The sequence below is a fragment of the Anomaloglossus baeobatrachus genome, chromosome 7, assembly GCF_048569485.1.
Source record: "Anomaloglossus baeobatrachus isolate aAnoBae1 chromosome 7, aAnoBae1.hap1, whole genome shotgun sequence".
Taxonomy (NCBI): Eukaryota; Metazoa; Chordata; class Amphibia; order Anura; family Aromobatidae; genus Anomaloglossus; species Anomaloglossus baeobatrachus.
In genome coordinates, this window is record NC_134359.1 from 40,927,876 (window position 1) to 40,952,799 (window position 24,924).

The 24,924-nt window shown below is 45.1% G+C and overlaps 1 protein-coding gene across 2 annotated transcripts in view; it reads right to left on the reverse strand.

The window, feature by feature from the left end:
• Positions 1-24,924, reverse strand: part of ACVR1C (activin A receptor type 1C) — a 116,226-nt gene that overhangs the window by 66,376 nt on the left and 24,926 nt on the right. For both annotated transcript variants that reach the window (XM_075318822.1, XM_075318823.1), the window contains exon 2: positions 1,780-2,010. In XM_075318822.1, coding sequence (XP_075174937.1) covers positions 1,780-2,010 — 231 coding nt within the window. The remainder of the gene's footprint in view (positions 1-1,779; positions 2,011-24,924) is intronic.

Consider the following 24,924-nt stretch of genomic DNA (forward strand, 5'->3'; position numbering starts at 1 on the left):
TGCAACATCAGGACATCCGTCGCAATCCATCGCTAATACAACTCAATGAGAAAAAAAACAGATCCAGCGCTGGATCCATTTCTTTGACATTTCGATGGATTGTGACTGATGGCAAAAAACTGTGTGAAAGGGGCCTAAAGCAGATAGCTGGAGGCTGCAGCTCCCAGCTGTGCATGTTATGTATCAAAATAAGAGGGACCACATGCAGCTTTTAGAAATTACTTAAATAAACACTTTTAAAAACCAGTAATGCGGTTTTAACAGCGTTTTTGGTTTATTTTTCTGCCAGGCGATGCATATTTGATGGAGAAATTTCTGCACCAAATATCTGCATTTCCTGGCAAAAAAAAACTAATCAAAACCGTATCGCTGTTTATTTGTGAATTTTTCTTCCGGAAGATGCAGATTGGCGCAGAAATTTCTGCAAACAAATACTCAATGTGCGCACAGAGCCTAATCCAGCATTGAGTTCACCTCAGGTGAATGCAATGAGTTCACCTGAGGTCATACCTGGCGGTTACCAACCTCAAGTGAACTCACCTTAAGAGAACTCAATGAACTCATCTCAGGTTAACTGTATAAACTCAATGCAGCATTACCGGATAAGACAATGTTCACACGTTGAGTATTTGGTATCTCTGCATCTCCTAGCAGTTACATATTTGGTGCAAATTTCTGCAGCGTCTCCTGGCAGAAAAAAACACACCGCGTTTGTCTTATTTACAGATACCCTTAACCAGGACCACCCACTTTTCCACCCAAGAATACTACCAGGGCCTCCTGCCGGCTATGCTCCCGACACATCATGTTATTCACCTGATATTCCATGAATTTACCCACAAAACACACACACATTGCAGAAGGAAAACCATTTAAGAGCTGATTCATATACAAATATTGCAACCCGAAAACATGCAATGAACCCAACATGGCGTCAAAGGAAAGCAATGCACAACAGTAGCGGTGACGGTCTGACCCAACAGCTTGGTAATGTACAACCCTTTTATAGGGGCTGCATAGACATTGTAGATTTGCAGTTGAATTTTGTAATCTTATTATTGTCAAGGGATTCTTCTAACAAGTAGGAGAGTACGCCTTTACCTTCCTTTACCTTTTTATTAGAGGCACAACTTAAAAGTAGAACGCAAGGAAAAAGTATAAGTATATGATAAACGTATAATATATATTACAATACAATCAGCATACATCATTAAATAAAACTCTTCCAACCTGATGAGGCTGGTGTACTTACTTTAAAAATACATATCATAATGGCTATATAAGGCTACGTTCACACATCAGCTTTTTGGCATCAGGCACAATCCGGCGTGTGCCTGATGCAACGGATCCGGCGCAGAATATGCAAAAACGGATGCGCCTGATCCTTATTTTTTATGGATCCGGTATACCTGATCCGTCAAAAAACAGGTCCAGCGCATCCGTTTTTGCATCCTTTTGGTCCGTTTTTTTTTTTTGCTGGATACGTTTTTTTCAATAAATTGGAGCATGCTCAGTTTAAAAAAATGGATCCGGCGGCCACATCCGTTTTTTTCGCATTGTGCCTGATCCGGCGTCCATAGGCTTCCATTGTAAATCACGCCGTATCGCGCCGGATTCGTTTTATCCGTTTTTTTCCGGATTGTGCCTGATGGAAAAAAACTGATATGTGAACGTAGCCTAAGCTTGAGAGTAAAATGAGAGCTTTGGGAGTCCAACTAACACTAGAGCTGGACTCGTAATCGTGCAGCGCTACCATTGCGGTAATCTAAGACGACTCACCGGCAGGTAAATGGAGTGTTCGATTATTGCAGAAATCGGAGAGGCAGCATTCAGTCCTGGTGATGTTGTTGGAGCTGTGACAGTAAACCTGAGCTTTGAACTCCAGAGGAGAAATACAGGACTTGATCACTTCTTCTCTGCCATTTGTAAGCATCACTGATGTCCAGCAAGCCCCTTCTGTCTGGCAGGTATAGTTGGTGCTTTCACACATCAGACACACGCACTTAAGACCTTAAAATAAAGGGGGGAAAAAACTTGTATTAGAATTTTTGGGATGATTTAGATTCCCTCTAAGGCTATGTGTCCACGGGAGAATGTAGCTGCGGATTTTTCTGCATCAAAATCCGCAGCTTTCCCGCAAAATCCGCAGGTGCGGATTTGCCGCGGATTTGCCGCGGATTTGATGCGGATTTTGATGCGGAGTTTGCCATTTTTTTTTTTTTCAATTTTAAAGGCAAAATCCGGATGAAAATCCGCAACAATAATTGACATGTTGCAGATTTTTCCGGATCAAAATTCGCACGAAATCCGCTGCGGAAAAATCCCCAGCATGGGCACAGCATTTCCTAAATGCCATAGAAATGGCTGGGAAGTACCTGTGCTGCAGATTTTCGGAAAATCCGCAGCTTTTCCGCGAGAAATCCGCGGCAAAATCCGCGCATTTTCCGCAGCATGGGCACATAGCCTAATAGTGATTTCTTGAAGTTTATTATAAAAAGTTTGCTTATAAGGCTATGTGTCCACGCTGCGGAAAATGCGCGGATTTTGCCGCGGATTTCTCGCGGAAAAGACGCGGATTTCCCGAAAATCTGCAGCTCAGGCACTTCCCAGCCATTTCTATGGCATTTTGGAAATGATGTGCCCACGCTGCGGATTTTTCCGCAGCGGATTTCGTGTGGATTTTGATCCGGAAAAATCTGCAACATGTCAATTATTGTTGCGGATTTTCATCCGGATTTTGGCTTTAAAATTGGGGAAAAAAAAAATCAGCACCAAAATCCGCATCAAATCCGCGGCAATTTTGCGATAAATCCGCGGCAAATCCGCACCTTTGTAAAGGTGCGGATTTTGCGGGAAAGCTGCAGATTTTGATGCAGAAAAATCCGCAGCTACATTCTCCCGTGGACACATAGCCTAAAGAGAATTTGGACATAATGTAACAAACTACCTAAGTTACAGTAACCTCAACATGCTCGTGTTATCATATAGCAATTTTACGACATTCTTAGGCTGGCTTCATACATCCGTTTTTTGCCGTCAGGCACAATCCGGTAAAAACCCGAAAGAACGGATCCAGCGTGTGTTGCTGCCGCATCCGTTCTTTCCCCCATAGACTTGTATTAGCGCCGGATTGTGCCGCATGGCCTTGCGTTGCATCCAGCTTTTGCCGGATCTGACGTAAATAGCTGATTTGGCGGCCGGATGGAACACTGCTTGCAGCGTTTTTTGTCTCCAGCGAAAAACCAGATCCGATGTAATGCGGCAAAAAAACGGATCCAGCTGCCGGATTCGGGTTTTTGAACTGCGCATGCTCATTATTAGAACGGATCAGTCAAAAAACGGAAGTAACGCATGGAAAAAAATGATGCGACGGATCCGTTTTTTTGACGGCCCCGTCGCATCAATTTTTTTGCCGGATCGTGCCTGATGCCAAAAAACGAATGTGTGAAACCAGCCGTAGTGATGACCTACAGGTTAGATGTTTTAATGAAGGAGCAGAGTGAGAGAACAGGCAAAGAGAGTCACACCCACATCCAACTGCTGCTTTCTAGTAAGTGTTTATCTCACTCCAGTTCTGGATTAATAGCTACACTATTCTGAACTGCTATGTAACGTCCTCCATGCGGCTGCTGTTCTGAACTTGTGGCATAGAGACAAGAGAGCAATAATCCCTCATGTCACTGGGTATGGGAGACATCATAGCCACTAGTCTACATCCACTAGCTCAGAGTGAACTGCAAATTGGCAAGGCAAAAAAAATGGTACAAATGCAGGATACAAGTCATATAGTTCTTTGTGAACACACAACAGTTTGTTCTGAAAAACCACCTGAGATTACAGAAGCACTACATATCAAATTGTTAGTCTATATTTTAAAGCAACACATCAGGGTTTGCTTTTTTTATTGCACCGCTAGAGTGGTGCTTCAAATCTAAGTCCCCTGCCTCCTGTCTTATAGTCACCCTCTGGCATCTTTACCGTCTATCATCACCGCTCCCATTGGTCTCCGGAGATTTGTGATCTGCTGGCAGCTCCAGTTTCATGGAGCATGCAGGTCACAACTCAACACAAGTCTATGAGAGCCTCATTATGGCTCTCACAGACGTGTATTGAAAGTTTGTGCTGTAACTTCTGTCTTCTGGCCAGTCAGAAGTTACAGGTACAAAACGGCGCTGTGGGATCGGATTGGTGCCGAAAAAAGGTAACAATGCCGAAACTTAAGAATAAAACAGGAGAGAGGAGACTTAGATTTAAAGCACTACTCAAGCGTTGAATAAAATGATTGAGTGGTGTTTTAATTAAATGGTATAACCAAGATTTTATGAAAGAAGGGAATTCTTATGGTCATTTGGGCTTATGAAAAGTGATCACATGTTATGTGACCATAATAACACAAGACTAATAAAAATTAAAGACTAACAGTAATATGATTCTGCTTATCTTTATGGCTTTGAGTACAAAATGGTCACAGAAGTACCTGTGTACCTGTGCCCATTACTCTTGATCACATTTCAAGGGACAAAGTTTGACCCCATTACTGTTCCCTTTTTTGCACTATTGATCTGACAATTTTGTTTATGACAAAACATTTCAAGGAGCAAAGTTTGACCCCATTACTGTTCCCTTTTTTTTTGCACTATTGATCAGACAATGTTGTCTATGACAAAACAACTGTGGGCACTAGTTTTAAACAGTTATAGATTGCATGATGGATTCTTTCAACAACATTTTCCATCAGTCTCCAAATACTGTTCAAATAAGAAAGCCGCGGAGACACCATCACGTGTTTCTCAACGCTGGCAGGAAACTAGCCAGGTCTTTCACCGGGAAGGAACAACCACGGGAAGGGCAGTCTCCAGTCAAGGAGACCACCTATACCAAACATGGTATCCATCCACAGACAGCCGTTTCGGGTATTTGCCCCTCATCAGTGTGGAGTAGGAATCTGGCTAGTGGGGGCAATGCCTAGTAAAAGACTACTTAAGCATTATTTGCATACTTCCCAGGGGGCAATGCTCTAGAATCACTGCGTTGAGAAACACGTGATGGTGTCTCCGCAGTGGATATGTTGATCTCCCTAAGGTCAACAATGCTTGCTTAAGTAGTCTTTTACTAGGCATTGCCCCCACTAGCCAGATTCCTACTCCACACTGATGAGGGGCAAATACCCCGAAACGGCTGTCTGTAGATGGATACCATGTTTGGTATAGGTGGTCTCCTTGACTGGAGACTGCCCTTCCCGTGGTTGTTCCTTCCCGGTGAAAGACCTGGCTAGTTACCTGCCAGCGTTGAGAAACATGTGATGGTGTCTCCGCGGCTTTCTTATTTGCATACTTCCCAGGGGGCAATGCTTTAGAATCATTGCGTTGAGAAACACATGATGGTGTCTCCACAGTGGATATGTTGATCTCCCTAAGGTCAACAATGCTTGTCCAAATACTGTTCAACTCACAAACTATTTGTCCCTACAAATACATCAATAAATGTTGCCCAAATTTCTGATAATGTTGATTTTAGGGAAGCTATACAACTGACAACAGTAAAAAATAAGGACAGAGTGTGAAAATTTTGCAAAATTTTTCTTTATTAGGGTTGAGCAGATTGCCAATAATCCAGGTCCGGCGGATCATTGGCGGGTTGACAATGAAGTCCGAGATCCGATCCGGAATCCGGCCAATGTATGTCAATGAGGAGCGGAATCCGGGAAAAGAGAGAGAGAGAGACCCACAATGCAGCCATCCACAGTGCCCCCACAATGAAGCCATCCGCAGTGCCCCCCACAATGAAGCCATCCGCAGTACCCCCCACAATGAAACCATCTGCAGTGCCCCCACATTGAAGCCATCCACACTGCCCCCATAATAAGAGACAGAGAGATCCACCGCGGCAACACAAACAGCTCTGCTACATCTCAGAGCGATAACACTGCCCGCTCTGAGTGTAGCGTGTAGCATTAACGATGCCGCCATGAGCGCAGCAGACTGTCACAGCCTCCGGGGCCGGTACACTGTCACAAGCTGGGGGGCGTGTCAGCCTCCACGGACGGACGCCTGGCGGAGAAAACAAGGAAAGAAGTGTGAAGACTCGGAAGAAGTATGCCGCCATGACACAGAGTGTCGGTAAGTATGAAACGCTCATTTATTTATTGTTTTTTTCATGTTTTATGACTTGCCGAATCCGGATCACGCACCCAGAATCCCGCGTCCGGGTCGTCCCCGGAGATAGCACTGAAACCGCGCGGATCTGAACGTTTACAGTCCGGGTCCGCTCAACACTATTCTTTATCAATTCCTGAAGATTCTCAAGATCTCAGCCTCCTGTCATTCGTTAAGAATTTTCAGCACTAACTTTCAATGGATACAAATGCGAGTAATTAATGGAATGATCTCACAGGTATATACTGTATGTTACACTGGTTAGTACATGACCAGGACAGATTTTTATCCTGTGGAAGACATCAATGGAGATTACTATGCAAAGGGTCTGATATAAGAAGTATATTGGACAATGGATTATCTTTTAATTATACAATGTAAGTAACATTTACTTTTGCTGCTTTGTTCCCCAACAGATTATAGCCGATTCCTAAGATTCCAGGAAAAGGATTTCCATTAATTTTTTGTTAGTAAGAAATAGACATTGTATAAAGCGGATGCTATATAGGATGCAAGAAAAATTATGTGATAACCTTTTGACACGAGACGACAGGCAGCCAGGTATCAAAAGTGAAGCCGCTTGCTGTACTAATCCTCCACCGCACCCTCTATGGAAAATCCAGCAATGCATCGTCTGCAAACATGTCACTTCCAAAACCTCACTATAATATGTCTGACACAGCGCTCTCCGGCACATCTTCATAGACAGGGGTGACCTGTTCTCCGTGCAGGCGTGGCACTTTAATAGCTGTTGAAAACGGTCTCTTAGACTCAAGCGTCCAAAGTTACAATTTGTCCAGTTGTGTCTGGAAACATTTTTCAGTTGATGTTACTGCAGTATCCAATTTGTAAGGTCAAGGTCACGAATAAGAACAGTTTGGTGGCAATTCTGAAATATATTGTTCAGTACACATAAGCTGCTGTTGTTCTCTGCAGCGTGAGTCCTGTTTACACAGGAACCTGTGCTGCTGAGAGCGATGAGGACTATGTGCTGCCGAGAACAATGAGGACTATGTGCTGCCGAGAACAATAAGGACTATGTGCTGCTGATAATGATGAGGATTATATGCTGCCCAGAACTATGAGGACTATGCGCTGACAAGAATGATGAGGACTATGTGCTGCTGAGAACAATGAGGACTATGTGCTGCCGAGAACAATAAGGACTATGTGCTGCTGATAATGATGAGGATTATATGCTGCCCAGAACTATGAGGACTATGCGCTGACAAGAATGATGAGGACTATGTGCTGCTGAGAACAATGAGGACTATGTGCTGCCGAGAACAATAAGGACTATGTGCTGCCGAGAATGATGAGGATTATATGCTGCCCAGAACCATGAGGACTATGCGCTGACAAGAACGATCAGGACTATGTGCTGCTGAGAACAATGAGGACCAAGTGCTGCTGAGAACAATGAGGACCATGTGCTGCCGAGAACGATGAGGACTATGTGCTGCCAAGAACAATGAGGACTATGCGCTGCCGAGAACGATGAGGACTATGCGCTGCCAAGAACGATAAGGACTATGCGCTGCCAAGAACGATGAGGACTATGTGCTGCCGAGAAAAATGAGGACTATGTGCTGCCAAAAACAATGAGAACTATGTGCTGCCGAGAACCATGAGGACTATGCGCTGACAAGAACGATGAGGACTATGTGCTGCCAAGAACAATGAGGACCATGTGCTGCGGAGAACAATGAGGAGTATGTGCTGCTGAGAACGATGAGGACTATGTGCTGCCGAGAACGATGAGGACTATATGCTGCCGAGAACGATGAGGACTATGTGCTACTGAGAATGATGAGGACTATATGCTGCCGAGAACGATGAGGACTATGTGCTACTGAGAATGATGAGGATAATGTGCTGCCCAGAATGATAAGGACTATGTGCTGCCAAGACCGATGAGGACTATGTGCTGCCGAGAACGATGAGGATTATATGCTGATGAGAACCATGAGGACCATGCGCTGACAAGAACAATGAGAACTATGTGCTGCCGAGAACGATGAGGACTATGTGCTACTGAGAATGATGAGGACAATGTGCTGCCCAGAATGATGATCTTTTGCTCAGCACAAAAGATCATTTCCCTGACAGATGAGAATTCAGTTCGTTCATGGGGTGATCGTCAACCTGTTTAGTCTGAAATGAGCGCTCCCAGTAAAATTGGGACATGAAAATTTTCTAGTATAAATGGACCTTATAAATGTATTTACATCATGCAATATATAGCATCAAACGACCGCCAGCCGGCAATGTTTTTGTCCATTAACAGGTCATTGTACACATGCAGACCGCTGTCCTGAATGATCAATAATAGATTGTTCAGTGCACACAGGACGTCATTGATGATGTGCTGCCGGGAACAATGATTATTGGGCAAACCAAAAGATCATTTTATTGAAAGAATGAGTGTTTTGCTAGTTCCTCGGGTGATTGACAGCCTGTTTACACTTTATGATTATTGTAACAAAAGAGTTCCTAGGAATGCAGTTTTTGAAACGTAAGTATCCCAAAACATGAAGCCATACGTCATGCACCCTGCACTAAGCAGAGCACAATGAATCTAGAGTTATTGCTTCAATACCCTCCCTGCACTCCTGTCACTTGCAATGTAATCAAGTAAGTTATTCAAAGGAATCTGTCATCAGGTTTTTGCTACCTCATCTGAGAGCTGCATGATGTAGGCAAAGAGATCCTGAATCCAATGATGTATCACTTATATTACTGGGTGCAGCAGAATTTTTATATTTAGCAATGCAGTAGGGCTGAGAGAGCTGTCCCCGCCCACACCAGACTCCCTATAGAGATTGTATTTTGACAGTGAGATGTTAATCAGAGGAAGGGGAGTGCTGGACTACCCTGTGCTTGACTTTGTAGTCTGAGCAATGATAAGGGTCCTGCTGCTTAAACAAACATAGCAAATAAACAACAGATCAGACTGTGACAAGACATGCATACCTGAATTTTCTGTGTTAACCCTTGCCGCATGCTGTCATCAGTTTACATAGCAAAAATCTGCTGACAGAGTCCCTTTAAGAGTAGTATCATGTAAGTAATAGTCCATACTTGCAAACAATCTTTACTCTGCTATGAATGCTACTATAATAATAATTTTATTCATTTATATAGCGCTATTAATTCCACAGCGCTTTACAAACATTGGCAACACTGTCCCCATTGGGGCTCACAATCTAGAGTCCCTATCTGTATGTCTTTGGAGTGTGGGAGGAAACCGGAGAACCCGGAGGAAACCCACGCAAACAAGGGGAGAACATACAAACTCCTTGCAGATGGTGTCCTTGGTGGGATTTGAACCCAGGACCCCAGCGCTGCAAGGCTGCAGTGCTAACCACTGAGCCACCACAAGACTGCAGTGCTAACCACTGAGCCACCACAAGACTGCAGTGCTAACCACTGAGCCACCGTGCCGCCCAATCTACAATAATCTACTGCATACTGTAATTTCTAACTTTGTAAAATTCATCCTTAAATAGCACCACTCTTTTCCATTGACTTATCATCGTATTGCAACTCAGTCCCATTCATATAAATGGATCTACGCTGCACTACCAGCCTCAGCCAGAAAACAAGAGGGGCGCTGTTTTCCAATTTTAATTCAGTCTTTTTACTGCAGACTATGAGAATTGTTAACTTGTAGTTACATAAAGTATTAAGGATTTTCTATTTTACTCTTAAACTTTCTGCGTTGTCCTGGTATAACGTATGATCCCGCCGTGCCCGCAGCACCTGAACTGTAGACATGCTTGGATAATGAAATGTCATTAGCACATGGAGTCAGTTAATCTTTAACTTTTAGCCAGGTCTTTACAATATTTATAGCCTCCTGCTCGTCAAATAAAACCTATTATATATCTAGTGCGCCAATTAACTGTAACAGAATAAGGAAGAAATAGCGGGAACCCTACGATTATGCAGATATGGGTAAGTAAATGACACCTCCGCCGCTCACAACCTTATCAAGGCTCCTATTAATACAAGACACAGACAGGTTTTATTGGACCTCTTAGGTTACGTGCACATGGCGGCTTTTTTGCAGAGTTTTTGGAGCAGAAACTGAACAGAAATTCCAAGTGTCCAATTCATTATTGCCTTTCCACCAGGTTTTTGGCATGGATGCCTCTCAAAGGGTGTGCTCACATGAGCGTATGAATCGGACGAGTGCAATGCGTGAAAATCTCTCACTGCACTCGCACCAATGCTATTCAATGAGGGAGAGCAGATGGTCAGCTATTTTCTCATTCAGATCTAGAGGAGAGAAAAGTTTCAGCATGCTGCGATTGTCAGCGAGAGCCGTGTCACTCGCACCTATACAATTCTATGGGTGTGAGTGAAACATCAGACTGCACTCGGAGCGCCCCTGAAACCATCAGGGTGCTACAAGTTTCTACATCCCCACCAGGGTGCAGGGCCTACCCACTTAGGGACCCAGAACCCCAGTGCCGGTACCAACAAAAACAGTTTTCCACAACAATCCCCCATACAATGGTATAGGGCTAGGGTCGGACCAATGGATGGCCGCCTAGAGGTGGAGCCAATCCAGTCCACTAGTTGACCAGGTGGGAGGGGAAGACTGAGGACAGAAGAGTCAGTAAAGTGTAGTGTGTGAAGGTGGATGTGAAGTGACGATCTGACGCGGGTTAACGGTGACCTGGTACTCAGGAGAGGTGGTTGCCGGTAGAGTACTCCGAGATCTACGCACCGACAGGGTACAGGACCCTAGGACAGGAAAGAGCTCCAGGCCAACCTGTTAACACCTGCACAGCAAAAGGGACCATCAAGGACCTCGCTGACCCTAAAGAATCCGAAGACTCAGAAGCAACGGGTGACCGGGGACAGGACCAGAAACTCCAACCCCACAGGGTTCTCGCTATCGTCAGGCGGACAGAAGTGGACAAACCACAGAATGGGGACCCCCAGTTGTTCCATACCATGGGGACACACTTACCAGAGACAGGTGCAGAGGAAGAAGGTACCGGAGAACCAAACTGGCACTGGGACGAAGGGGACCTGGAGGCGAAAGCAGCCAGCCTTGGGCAACCAGTCAACATCTACCAGCAGTGAGTAAACCAGTTGCACTGAACACCTGTGTGGACTACCTTCTTCCGACGCCCACTGCGACATACACCCTCTGAGACAAAACCTACTTGCAGGGGGTCTACCATTCTAGCTGCCAATATCATCAGCCCCAGTAGAGACATTCTGCAGCGGCGGCTCCTTACACTTAGCCGCAACACCGCAAGTGGTGTCACAAGTGAACATTATCATAATCTCCTATGTAAATAACCCTAATTACAAAAAAGGGCCCAGGGCACGGAACAGGGTAATGGCCACCACCGTGACTTCCCCAAAACCTGTACTGCCCAGAACTGAGTACCTCATATCCCTGGGTGCGACATTAGCATATTGCATCCGATGCACTCGCATCAGATGGCACACCATCATGTAAATCCAGCCAAATAGTGACTAGTTGATTTGCAACAAATTCATAAAAGGTTTACTCCTTTTTCCAAGTTGTCTTTTGTGATTTCGCTAGTTTTCTAATTTTTGAGTCAATGCAGCTTTTCCAGACGTTTTAAGACATCTTCGACTTCTTTAAAGAGAACCTGTCATCAGGATCCGGCATACTAACCTAAAGGTATGGGCATGAAGGCACTGTCCTACTGAGTTATTAGGTACCTTTAGGCTGTGTACGCACGCTGCATTTTTTTATGCTTTTTTTATTGCAGATTTTAATAAATCTGCCAGGGATACTGCATCCCAGTAAAGTCTATGAGACTCCTGAAGTGCTGTGCGCACATTGCAGATTTTTTCCTTGCATTTATTGGATCAGAAAAAATCTGCAACAAACAATTGACATGTGAATTGTTTGTGCATTTTTGTCCAGCAATTTTCAAAATCAGAATGCTTAAAAAAAAACAAACCATCAAAAAATGCATAAAAAAATTGCAAAACCACGGCATAAAAGGCACGCTTTTTTCTTCAGCTTTTGTTCTGCCAAGAGATACAAATTTGGTGCAGAAAATCTGCACCCAAATCTGCAACGTGGGAACATACCCTTAGGGGTACTTTGCACGCTGATGCTGCCGATGCTGCGATGTCGAGCGCGATAGTCCCCGCCCCCGTCGCAGCAGCGATATCTTGTGATAGCTGCCGTAGTGAACATTATCGCTACGCCAGCTTCCCATGCACTCACCTGCCCTGCGACGTCCCTCTGGCCGGCGACCCGCCTCTTTCCTAAGGAGGCGGGTCGTGCGGCGTCACAGCGACGTCACACGGCAGGCGGCCAATAGCAGCGGATGGGCGGAGATGAGCGGGACGTAAACATCCTGCCCACTTCCTTCCTTCCGCATTGCAGCCAGGACGCAGGTAGGAGATGTTCCTCGCTCCTGCGGCTTCACACACAGCGATGTGTGCTGCCGCAGGAACGAGGAACAACATCGTACCTGTTGCTGCAGAGACATTATGGAAATGTCGGACCCTACACCGATGATACGATAACGACGCTTTTGCGCTCATTAATCGTATCAAAAAGGATTTGCACATTATGATATCGACTGTGACGCCGGATGTGCGTCACTTTCGATTTGACCCCACCGACATCGCACCTGCGATGTTGTAGTGTACAAATCTGCACCCTGCTTGTTCTTGCTCATTAAAAATGTGGATACAATGAGATATTTGGGCATCAGAGCTGGACTGTGAGTGGGGTCCTCAGCTCTTTCCCGTCCCTCAGCTGCCTCTGGCATTCATATAGTCTTAAGGCCGCTTTACATGCAACAACATCGCTAACGAGATGTCGTTAGGGTCACGGAATTCGTGACGCACATCCGGCCTCGTTAGCGACGGCGTTGCGTGTGAAAGGCACGAACGACCGTTTACTTACCTTATCGTTGACACGTCGTTCCTTTCCCGATTATTGTTGCTGTTGCAGGACGCAGGTTGTTCGTTGTTCCTGCGGCTGCACACATCGCTATGTGTGACACCGCAGGAACGAGGAACATCACTGTACCTGTGGCCGCCCGCAATGAGGAAGGAAGAAGGTGGGCGGGATGTTCGTCCCCCTCATCTCCTCCCCTCCGCTTCTATTGGGCGGCCGCTTAGTGACGCCGCTGTGACGCGGAGGAAGAAGGCAGTTCACCGGCCACAGCGACGTCGTTAGGCAGGTAAGTATGTGTGACGGGTGTAAGCGATGTTGTGTGCCACTTGTAGCAATTTGCCCGTGACGTACAATCGATGGGGGCGGGTACGCTCGCTAGCGATATCAATAGCGATATCGCTGCGTGTAAAATGCCCTTAAGGCTATGTGCACAGTAGAAAATGGAATTTTCTTAACAAAATTCCAGACCCTCTGAAAGATTCTGCACCTGCGGTAAAAAAATGCAGCAAACCGCACCCCAAAACCGCATGCGGTTTTGCTGCGGTTTGTTGCGGTTTTTCTGCGGAATTACTGCGGTTTTGGTGCGGATTTTCTGCAGGTTGTTCCCTGCGGTCTATCTATGGCCAAAACCGCAGGTACCTGTGGAAAAGAAGTGACACACACATTTGTTTTGCTGCAGAAAACGTGCAACAAAACCTGTAGGTGAAAAAAAAATCGCAGTGTGCGCACAGCATTTTTTTTTTACCGTAGGTTTTGCTGGGGAAGGACTGCAGCAAGGTTCTGAACATTTTCTGCAGCAAAACCGTGGCAAATCCACGGCAAAAACCGCAGCGTGCGCACTGGGCCTTACTGTTTAAAACTGTTCAGTGTCTTAACCACGGGCAGCACATGCACACAATGACCTCCCGCCGGGCTTCAGTAAAACAGTGTCGTTGTTGGTGCATGCGCAAATTTACATCTCAGCTCAATGACCTCCCAGCTCCATTTTATTGAAGCCCCCAGGAGATCAATGTGCACAAGCACTGCCCACGGTTAGCACACTACAACATTTTAAACAGTAAGAATATATGAACACCAGAAGCAGCTAAGGGGCCGGGACAGAGCTGAAGACCCTATCCTTAGGGGCACTTTGCACACTGCGACATCGCAGGTGCGATGTCGGTGGGGTCAAATTGAAAATGACGCACTTCCGGCATCGCATGCGACATCGCAGTGTGTAAAGGCTGGATGATACGATTAACGAGCGCAAAAGCGTCGTAATCGTATCATCGGTGCAGCGTCGGCGTAATCCATGATTACGCTGACGCGACGGTCCGATGTTGTTCCTCGCTCCTGCGGCAGCACACATCGCTGTGTGTGAAGTCGCAGGAGCGAGGAACGTCTCCTACCGGCCTCACTGCGGCTTCCGTAGGATATGCGGAAGGAAGGAGGTGGGCAGGATGTTTACATCCTGCTCATGTCCGCCCCTCCGCTCTGATTGGCCGCCTGCCGTGTGACGTCGCAGTGACGCCGCACGACCCGCCCCCTTAACAAGGAGGCGGGTCGCCGGCCACAGGGACGTCGCACGGCAGGTGAGTGTGTGTGTGAAGCTGGCGTAGCGATAACTTTCGCTACGCCAGCTATCACCACATATCGCTGCTGCGACGGGGGCGGGGACTATCGCACTCGGCATCGCAGCATCGGGCTGCGATGTCGTAGTGTGCAAAGCCCGCCTTAGTCCTGCCGACATGTACAAAGAGCTCACTGTACCCAAACTCCTAAGGATCAATAAAGAGGATGTCCACTACTTGGATAACCCACTTCTCATTCCCCCTGTTCACCCCAGAAAAATAAATAAGCCTATACTCATTTCCGGTGCGGCTGCGGTTCTAGCGATGTCTGAAGTCGCGTTCCCGGGGCCCACGTGCCATTGTTAGGACACGCGATCCCCAGCTACCTTCACCCCAGGAACGTGACTTCAGACATCGCTGGAACCGCGGCAGCACCGGAGGTGAGTATAGCCTTATTTATTTTTAAGTATAGGCGAACAAGGGGAATGAGTAGAGGTTGTCCACGTAGTGGACATCCCCTTTAAAGAACAACCAGGGTAGGGTGTGGATTTCTATACTAAAGGAACCTAATAAATAAGTAGAACAAGCGCCTTTATCCTGACGACAGGTTCTCCTTAAAAGTCCCAATATTTTTTGAAACTCCACTTGTGTCCCCCATGGAGTGATTTTATGTACACCAGCCATTTTTAGCAATTTTTTTTTTTTTTGCTTTATTTTTTTAAACATGACTTTTTTCAGCTAAAGAGTCACACAACCAGTTACAGGCAGCTTTGGGCTTTGTGCAAAATTAATGAATCAAGTATGCCATTTCTATGCCCTTTTGGCGCACAGCGCACAAAACTTCTGCAAAAACCACAAGTCAAACGAGAAAAGTGACTTTAAATAAAACTCAATTGATGATTTGAGGCCCAAGTATTTGAACAGTTTTTTTGCGTTGTTTGAGTTTCTGATACAAAAGCTCAACAAAAAGATTCAGGGAGAACAAACCCTTAGAACTATACAGGGAAATTAATATCCCTCTAAGGCTATGTTCACAATGAGGGATTTTTAAGAGGGGTTTTTTAGATACTCTGCTTCAAAATAGCTTGGAATACGTTTCCTTTTCTTTTTTTAAACATTTTTTTTCCTGAAGAGGTTTTCAAAAACTCCTGGGGAAAAAAAAAGTATGTGCATATCAGTTGTTTCAAGAGGCTCTTAAGGTGATCTAATTTATTCCAAAGTAGAACTGTCAAATCAAAAGGCTGCATTTGGTGAAGAAATTCACTTTGTTCTTCTTTAATCACCATTTGAAGTTTTCCGCTGATTAGATTTCGGTGCACAGGGGCCAAACTGTACACTAGGTCTTCTCCTCCCTGTCTGTGATTCCCCGGCCCCTCGCCTGCCTGCGGTCCGTGATTCCCCGATCTCTCCGCTGCCTCCAGTCTGTGATTCCCAGGCCCCTCCACCTGCCGCCGGTCTGTGATTCCCCGGCCCCTCCTCTGCTTCCGGTCTGTGATTCCATCACCCCCTCTGTTGCCTCCAGTCTGTAATTCTCAGGCCCATCCGCTGTCTCCGGTCTGTGATTCCCAGGCCCATCCGCTGCCTCCGGTCTGTGATTCCCAGGCCCATCCGCTGCCTCCGGTCTATGATTCGCCGCCCCTCTGCTGCCTCCGGTCTGTGATTCCCCGACCCTCTGCTGCCTTCTGTCTGTGATTCCCCGGCCCTTCTGCTGCCTCCGGTCTGTGATTCCCCGGCCCTTCTGCTGCCTCGGTCTATGGTTCGCCGCCCCTCTGCTGCCTCCGGTCTGTGATTCCCCGACCCTCTGCTGCCTCCGGTCTATGATTCGCCGCCCCTCTGCTGCCTCCGGTCTGTGATTCCCCGACCCTCTGCTGCCTCCGGTCTGTGATTCCCCGACCCTCTGCTGCCTCCGGTCTATGATTCGCCGCCCCTCTGCTGCCTCCGGTCTGTGATTCCCCGACCCTCTGCTGCCTCCGGTCTGTGATTCCCCGACCCTCTGCTACCTCCGATCTGTGATTCCCAGGCCCATCCGCTGCCTCTGGTCTGTCATTCCCTGGCCCCTCTGTTACCTCCGGTCTATGATTCCCCGACCCTCTGCTGCCTCCGGTCTATGATTCGCCGCCCCTCTGCTGCCTCCGGTGTGTGATTCCCCGACCCTCTGCTGCCTCCGGTCTGTGATTCCCCGACCCTCTGCTGCCTCCGGTCTGTGATTCCCCGACCCTGTGCTGCCTCCGGTCTGTGATTCCCCGGCCCTTCTGCTGCCTCCGGTCTGTGATTCCCCGGCCCTTCTGCTGCCTCTGGTGTTTGAATGATAGATCATTGCATCTTCAGTGACCTGTCTCCTGTTAAAGATTTCGTGCGGCGCATACTAATTTCCTGGCTGGTCTTCAATAAAATGCTGCTGGGGGTGACACATGTTAATGTAGATCTTGGCTCAATGATATATTTTAGAGATGTGTATTGAAATCTCATCATCAGCAAAAGTGTGAGTTGTGCCTTTCCCTTATCTGCAACAGTTCCAATTTGGGGCCCAAACATCTACAGGGGTCATTTTAGGACATTTCTTGGCAACACCATGGTTTGTTATGTGCAAGACAAAGATCTATCAGTAAACATTTGACGGAGAAATATACACAGAATGACTGCTTTAACCCCCAGTGCTATACAGTTAGGACAGAAGTGAATGAAGGGGCTCAGGAGCTGAGCCCACTCCATACAAGGCAGGAGCCAGCAGTGTAACACAGCCGACATCTGCCGCTAGCAGCAGCAATCAGAGTAGGTGCCAATCGCTGCTGTTTAACCATTTAGACGCCGCTGTCAATTACTGACAAAGACATTTTCAATGGTTGGTTTGCTTGTCTGCGCATGTAGCGCCCCCTTCTGTGATGTGATCACCAAATGAAGGCCCCCATCACTGCCGTCTTGGTCTGTTTATGGCTTCATAGGATATAATCATATGGATATAATATATGGAAGTATAGCTTTCTACCACATAAGTGATCAATCACCGCTTCAAGTTCCTTAGAGAAACAAAAAATAAAGGAAAAAAATTCTAAATAAAAAAGTAAAATTAAATATTAGAAAAACATAAATCACCCATTAAAAATGAATAAAAAAAAATATATTTCATATTAACACATCCGTAGACGTCTATACTATTAAAATATAACATTTATTAATTAAAATGACAGTGTGTAAACAAAAAAAAAACTGCCAAATCTCAAAAGCTGCACCTACCCCCAAAAATGTAATAAAAAGTGTTCAGAACGTGGTATGTAGCTAAAAAAGGCTACAAATCAAAAATTTGTAGAAAATAAACACCCATCAACTGAAAATTACAAAGTTACTGGTCTCAGAAAATGGCAATATAAACTAAAATATTACAAAATGAAAGTTTAAAGGGAACCTGTCACCAGATTTGGCCTCTATAAGCTGCGGCAACCAGCAGTGAGCTCTTATATACAGCATTCTAGAATACTGTATATATGAGCCCAGGCCACTGTGTATAACATAAAAATCACTTTATAATACTCACCTAAGGGTCGGTGCGCTGCAGACTGGTCGGATGGGTGTCTCTGTTCTCCAGTACCAGCGCTGCCTCTTTCAGCCATCTTTGTCATCCTTCTGAAGCCGACATGCATGACGAGTCCTATGTCATCCACACTCGCCTGCATTGAGGTCCTGAGCAGGGCAGATCAAAGTATTGTTGTGCACATGCTCAGGACCTCAATGCCAGCGCGTGTGGATGACATAGGACGCGTCATGCATGTCGGCTTCAAAAGAAGGAGGACAAAGATGGCCAAAAGAGGAAGCGCTGGTAGAGAAGAACAGAGACACCCATCCGACCAGTCTGCAACGCACCGACCCTTAGGTGAGTATTATAAAGTGATTTTTACGTTCTACACAGCGGCCTGGGCTCTTATATACAGCATGTTAGAATACTGTATATAAGAGCCCACTGGTTGTGGCCACAGCTTATAGGCCCCAAATCTGGTGACCGGTTCCCTTTCATTATGGCCGTAATGGTACTGATCTGAAGAATCATGTTACCAGGTCATTTTTACAGTACAATGAATGCCGTAAAAACAAAACCCAAAAACAATGGGGGAATCATATTTTTTTTCACTATTTTTCCCCATTTGAGATTTCTTTACCCATTTCTCAGTACATTATACGGTAAAATGAATAGGGTCAATAAAAATAAAAAAGAACACAAGCCCTCGTATGGCAATGTTGACAAAATAATAGAACTGGATATGGCTCTCAGGAAAAGACGAGGGGAAAGTTAAAGATCAAAAATTATTATTATTATTATTATTATTATTGTTGTTATTATTGTTGCTTTTTATTATTTATTATTATAGTGCCATGTATTCCATGGCGCTTTACATGTGAAAAGGGGTATAAAATGAAAAATAGTCCTGTCCTGAAAGGGTTAAAAAGGAAAATTTAAAAACATTGCCACCGGATTGCTGTTGGATCCGTTCTAACAGATGAATACTGGACATGTAAACTTGGCTTTACACTATTAATGCATGAAGCTCATTTTGACATGCAGGGGGTGTGATTAGTTTTGCAACACCCCTTTGGCACTTGGTCTAAATTGTGCAATGAGACTTTTCGCACTGAGTGCCGGCCATTTGGGATTTTTCTATAGGTCTCAAATCCCTAAATGTCGAATTGTGAAAATATGTTTCAAAAGCAGCCTATATGGAAATCCTGCAGCTGCCGCGAGCTGATAAGTAACTCCAGTTTATTAGCTCTTGTAGAGTACAAGGATAAAGGTCAGAGGTTTCCATAGTACAGAACATGACAGTTATAGTATTATTCTATCACTCTCTTAGGATAGTTTAGGGGGCGGAATCTGACCACAAATGGCAAATCTTCAGGTTTGGCCTCATCACCCAATGACCCAACGTCCAGTTAATATGATGGAACAGAACATACAAGTCATGCGAAGGCTGACGACAAACCTGGTCTCATTTTCACCATTGTTTTTTGACCCCCATACACGGAGCAATGTCCTTGTGGTTTGTCAAAAAAACACCACAATGCCCCTAAGTCAATTACTTGATGCAAAGTCAGCATTATTTGACATGTTATCGGTCATGTTCCATTAATAAAATTGCAGTCTACAATCTTTATTTCAGAAAATAACTTTACCCCGGTCCTCTACAGTCCAAGTCCTAAACTTACTGCAACGTTATTTTCTCTGATGAAGCCCCCTTCAGATTATCTGGAAGAATGGTTGTCCGAAGACGAAAAGGTGAGCGCCACCAAGATTCCTGGGTCATCCAAGAATAAAGCATTCCAAGACCATTCGTGTGTGGGTGTTTTTCATCCATGGAGGAGTCTCGTCTTTGTCTAAGAACATTGCCATGGATAAAGAATGGGATCTAAACATCCTCCAAGAGCAACGTCTCCCAATGATCCAGGAGCAATTTGTTGATGATTAGAGATGAACAGATCTTTTGAAAATCGAATTCGCCAATAAATATAATTTGTGGCAAATAAATTGACACATCTCAATACTGGAAACCTTGGAATTGCTCAGAATATAAACGTGGAGGAGAGGAGAGAGAGAACCCCATTGACCATAAGAGCTTACACTCTATAGGAGAGAGAAAGCACCACACTTACACTCTCTCTCTCATGTAGAGTGTGAGAGAGCGAGAGAGAGGACTCCGTTGACCATAAGAGATTAAAATCAATAGGAAAGAGGATCCCACTGATCATAAGAGCTTACACTCTACATGAGAGACAGAGGACCCCGCTGATCACAAAAGTTTACACTCTACAGGAGAGAGAAAGCACTCTGCTGATCATGAGAGCTAACACTCTAGAGAAGAGAGAGGATTCCGCTGACCATAAGAGCTTACACTCTATAGGAGAGAGAGAGATATACTCTATAGGAGAGAGCGAGAGGGGACTCTGCTGATTATAAAAGCTTACAATCTATAGGAGAGAGAAAGGACCCCACTTACACTGTACATGAGAGAGGACCCTGCTGATCATAAGAGATTACATTCTGCAGAAGAAAGAAAGAGAGAACGAGAGAGAGGACCTCACTTATCACAAGAGCTTACATTCTACAGGAGAGAGAGAAACCCACTAACCATAAGAGCTTACACTTTACAGAAGAGAGAGAGGAACCCGCTGATCATAGGCGCTTACACTCTACTGGAGAGAGAGGACCGCACTGACCATGAGTGCTTACACAATACAGGAGAGAGAGAGGAACCCGCTAATCATAAGAGCTTACAATCTACAGGAGAGAGAGGAACCCACTGATTATAAGCGCTTACACTCTACAGGAGAGAGAGAGGAACCCACTGATCATAAGCGCTTACACAATACAGGAGAGAGAGAGGAACCCACTGATCATAAGCGCTTACACAATACAGGAGAGAGGGGAACCCACTGATCATAAGCGCTTAAACTCTACAGGAGAGAGCGGAACCTGCAGATCATAAGAGCCTACACTCTACAGGAGAGAGAGGGAGGGCCTTGCTATAAGAGCTTACACTCTAGAAGAGGGAGAGAGAGGACCCCACTCACCATAACAGTGAGTGCCCACGATCAGGAAAAAGCAGTCGTTTGGACGCATTGTGTTTTTGCTGTATCCAAAACGCTGCATTGTACAGTAGAAACACAGTGGATGGGATTTATAGAAATCTCCTGTCCATTGTGCTTTTTTCCACAGTGTAAACTGACATGTGGCCCAGCTTTCCAATTCACAGCATGTCAATCTATGCTTGCGGAGACACGAGTGTTCTTGGCAGGAGAACACAGCAAAAATCTGCTGTGCCCAGAACCCTGATTGTGGGCACAGACGTCTCCGCAAGAGGACTGAGACTGCGTCTAGAAACCAGCGTGTCTGGATCATGAACACGTATAGATTGTACACTATAGAAGAGATAGAGAACCCTGCTGACCATGAGAGCTTACAATTTATAGGAGAGAGAAAAAGCCATAAATTCTTACACTAAACAGAAGCAAAAAAAAAGACCCTGCTAACTATAAGAGATTACACTCTACAGGAGGGAGAGAGAGGACCCCACTGACCATAAGAGCCTACACTCTACAAGAGACAGAGGATCCCCCTGACCATAATAGCTTACACTCTACAGGAGAGAGAGGATCCCCCTGACCATAAGAGCTTACACTCTACAGGAGAGAGAGGATCCCCCTGACCATAAGAGCTTACACTCTACAGGAGAGAGAGGATCCCCCTGACCATAAGAGCTTACACTCTACAGGAGAGAGAGGATCCCCCTGACCATAAGAGCTTACACTCTACAGGAGAGAGAGGATCCCCCTGACCATAAGAGCTTACACTCTACAGGAGAGAGAGGACCCCACTGACCATAAGAGCTTACACTCTACAGGAGAGATAGAGGACCCCACTGACCATAAGAGCTTACACTCTACAGGAGAGATAGAGGACCCCACTGACCATAAGAGCTTACACTCTACAGGAGAGATAGAGGACTCATACTGACTATAAAGGTACATGCCCGTGATCAGGAATAGCAGCATTTTGGACACAGAGTGCTTTTGCTGCGTCCAAAACACTGTGTTGTACAGTACAGGCACAGTGGAGGGGATTTCTAGAAAGGGAGTTTTTGATGTTGCAGCATTTCAGCACTTATTATGTAAATTAGGTTATTTGTGTTTTTTACCATCTAAAATCTGGGATTTTTCACATCTAATGCAATTTAAACAGGAATATCTGCACATGCATTTAGTGCACTCGCAAAATAAACCTGTTGTAGATTTCAAAAAACACACCCCCGGTCAGTTTACGCAGCGTAAAAAAAACGCACAGTGGGCATGAGATTTCTAAATCTTAAAGGTTGTCCACTACTTTGACATTGATGGCCTATCCTTAGGATAGGTCGTCAATGCCTGATCGGCTGGGGTCTGACACCCAGCCCCCCCCACCGCTCAGCTGGTTTCGGTGCCAGCGGTTGCGGAAATGCTCATTGATTTGAATGGGAGGCGGATAAAGGTACATGCCCGTGATCAGGAATAGCAGCATTTTGGACACAGAGTGCTTTTGCTGCGTCCAAAACACTGTGTTGTACAGTACAGGCACAGTGGAGGGGATTTCTAGAAAGGGAGTTTTTGATGTTGCAGCATTTCAGCACTTATTATGTAAATTACTTTGACATTGATGGCCTATCCTTAGGATAGGTCATCAATGCCTGATCGGCTGGGGTCTGACACCCAGCCCCCCCACCGCTCAGCTGGTTTCGGTGCCAGCGGTTGCGGAAATGCTCATTGATTTGAATGGGAGGCGGATGTGCAGTACCTGGGTGCAGCCATTATCAGAAAATAGGGCAGCTCCGGAATTAAGCCTTTCCGGCTGCCTGCTGCTACCACTGCCAGAACCGAAAACAGATGATCAGCGGGGGTGCGGAGTGTCGGACCCTGGCCAATCAGACATTGATGACCTATCCTAAGAATAGGCGTCAATGTTAAAGTAGTGGACAACCTCTTTAATCCCAACCACTTTCTATAAATTCCATCCTCAGAAACTCACAAAAAACTCAAGGTGGTAACTTAACCCAAAAGATCTAAAAACACATAATTCAGCAAACTTTTTGAAAACCAAAACTTATGGCAATCTCAAAATTTTGGGTCACAACTATATTAGCTCTAAATGACCACATTTTACGGTGTTAATTATTTATCAGAGTGTGAAGGACCTGAAATATATTGTGAATAGTTCACTAATTTGCCCCTTTCCAAAAGTAAATTTTGTGTGGAAGTTATCAAATGTTGCAAATTCATAAGTGTATACAGTACGTTGTGTACATAAGCTGTGGTTAATAAGTAACTGAACTTCTGTCCCAAAGTTTTCTAGACTTCTGCCGTCTACTAAAATTGTATCTGAGACGGTTGGGGTACGTGCCTACAATGGGTTTTAGTAACGTTTTTGACGCTGCGTATTTTTGCGGCCTCAGAAACGCAGTGTTTTACAGGACAAGCAAAATGGATGGGATTAATAGAAATCTCTTATCCACTGGGCTTCTTTTTTACTCTCCGTAAACTGACATTCAGTGCGTTTTTTCCAAGCCACAGCATGTCAATTTCTCTAGCGGCTACACTGAATTTTCAGTGCAGAATATCCCCATACACTTGATGTGGAAAATCCGTAGGGAAAAAAACGTACATGTATTTTAGTGCGTTTACGCAACATAAATGCACAGAAAATGCATCTAAACAAAACAAATCAAGTATCGATAAAGTTGGTTGAAACAAAGGCAGCAGAATAAACTGGAAGCTGCCCAAAGCAAAGAGTTCAACGCCCCAAAACACACAAGCATTTTCTACAGACAAAAAAAAAATAAAGATATAGCTAGATAGAAATATATTTTATAGAATAGATAGAGAGGTAGATATCCTACAGATAACTAATTTCCCAACCCTCCTACCTATTATAAACTTCCCCCCATTAGTGCCTTTCATGAGGCACTAAAGGGTGTTTAGCATGGTTTAACCTAATAAATAATTAAAAAAACAACGTTTTTGATAACCAGCAAAGGTAAAGCAGACAGCTGGAGGCTGATATTTTCAGGCTGGGAAGATCCATGGTTATTTGGCCCTTCCCAGCCTAAAAAATAGCGGCCCCCAGCCGCCCCATAAGTGGCACGTCACATAAGATGAGACAATTCTGGCGCTTTGCCTCGGCTCTTCCCAATTGTGCTGGTGCGGTGACAATCGGGGAATGATAGTTGGGATTGATGTCAGCTGTGTAGTGTCAGAAGGCATCAATTCTTGGTGTTAGTAATGGAGAGGCGTCTATATGACACTCACCATTACTAACCCACTAGATATAAAGAAAAAAACACACACAAAAATAGTTTTTTTGAAAAAAATATTCCCCAATTCTGTCCCTGGTTCACCAATTTATTTAAAAAAAAAAAAACAACAATTAATATTTTGTAGATCCTCCTTTTGCAAAAATAACAGCCTCTAGTCGCTTCCTCTAGCTTTTAATGAGTTCCTGGATCCTGGATGAAGGTATATTTGACCATTCCTGTTTACAAAACAATTCCAGTTCAGTTAAGTTTGATGGTCACTGAGCATCGACAGCACGCTTCAACTCACCCACAGATGTTCAATGATATTCAGGTCTGGGAACTGGGATGGCCATTCCAGAACATTGTAATTGTTCCTCTGCATGAATGCCTGAGTAGATTTGGAGCGGTGTTTTGGATCATTGTCTTGCTGAAATATACATCCACTGCGTAACTTCAACATCGTCACTAATTCTTGCACATTATTGTCAAGAATCTGCTGA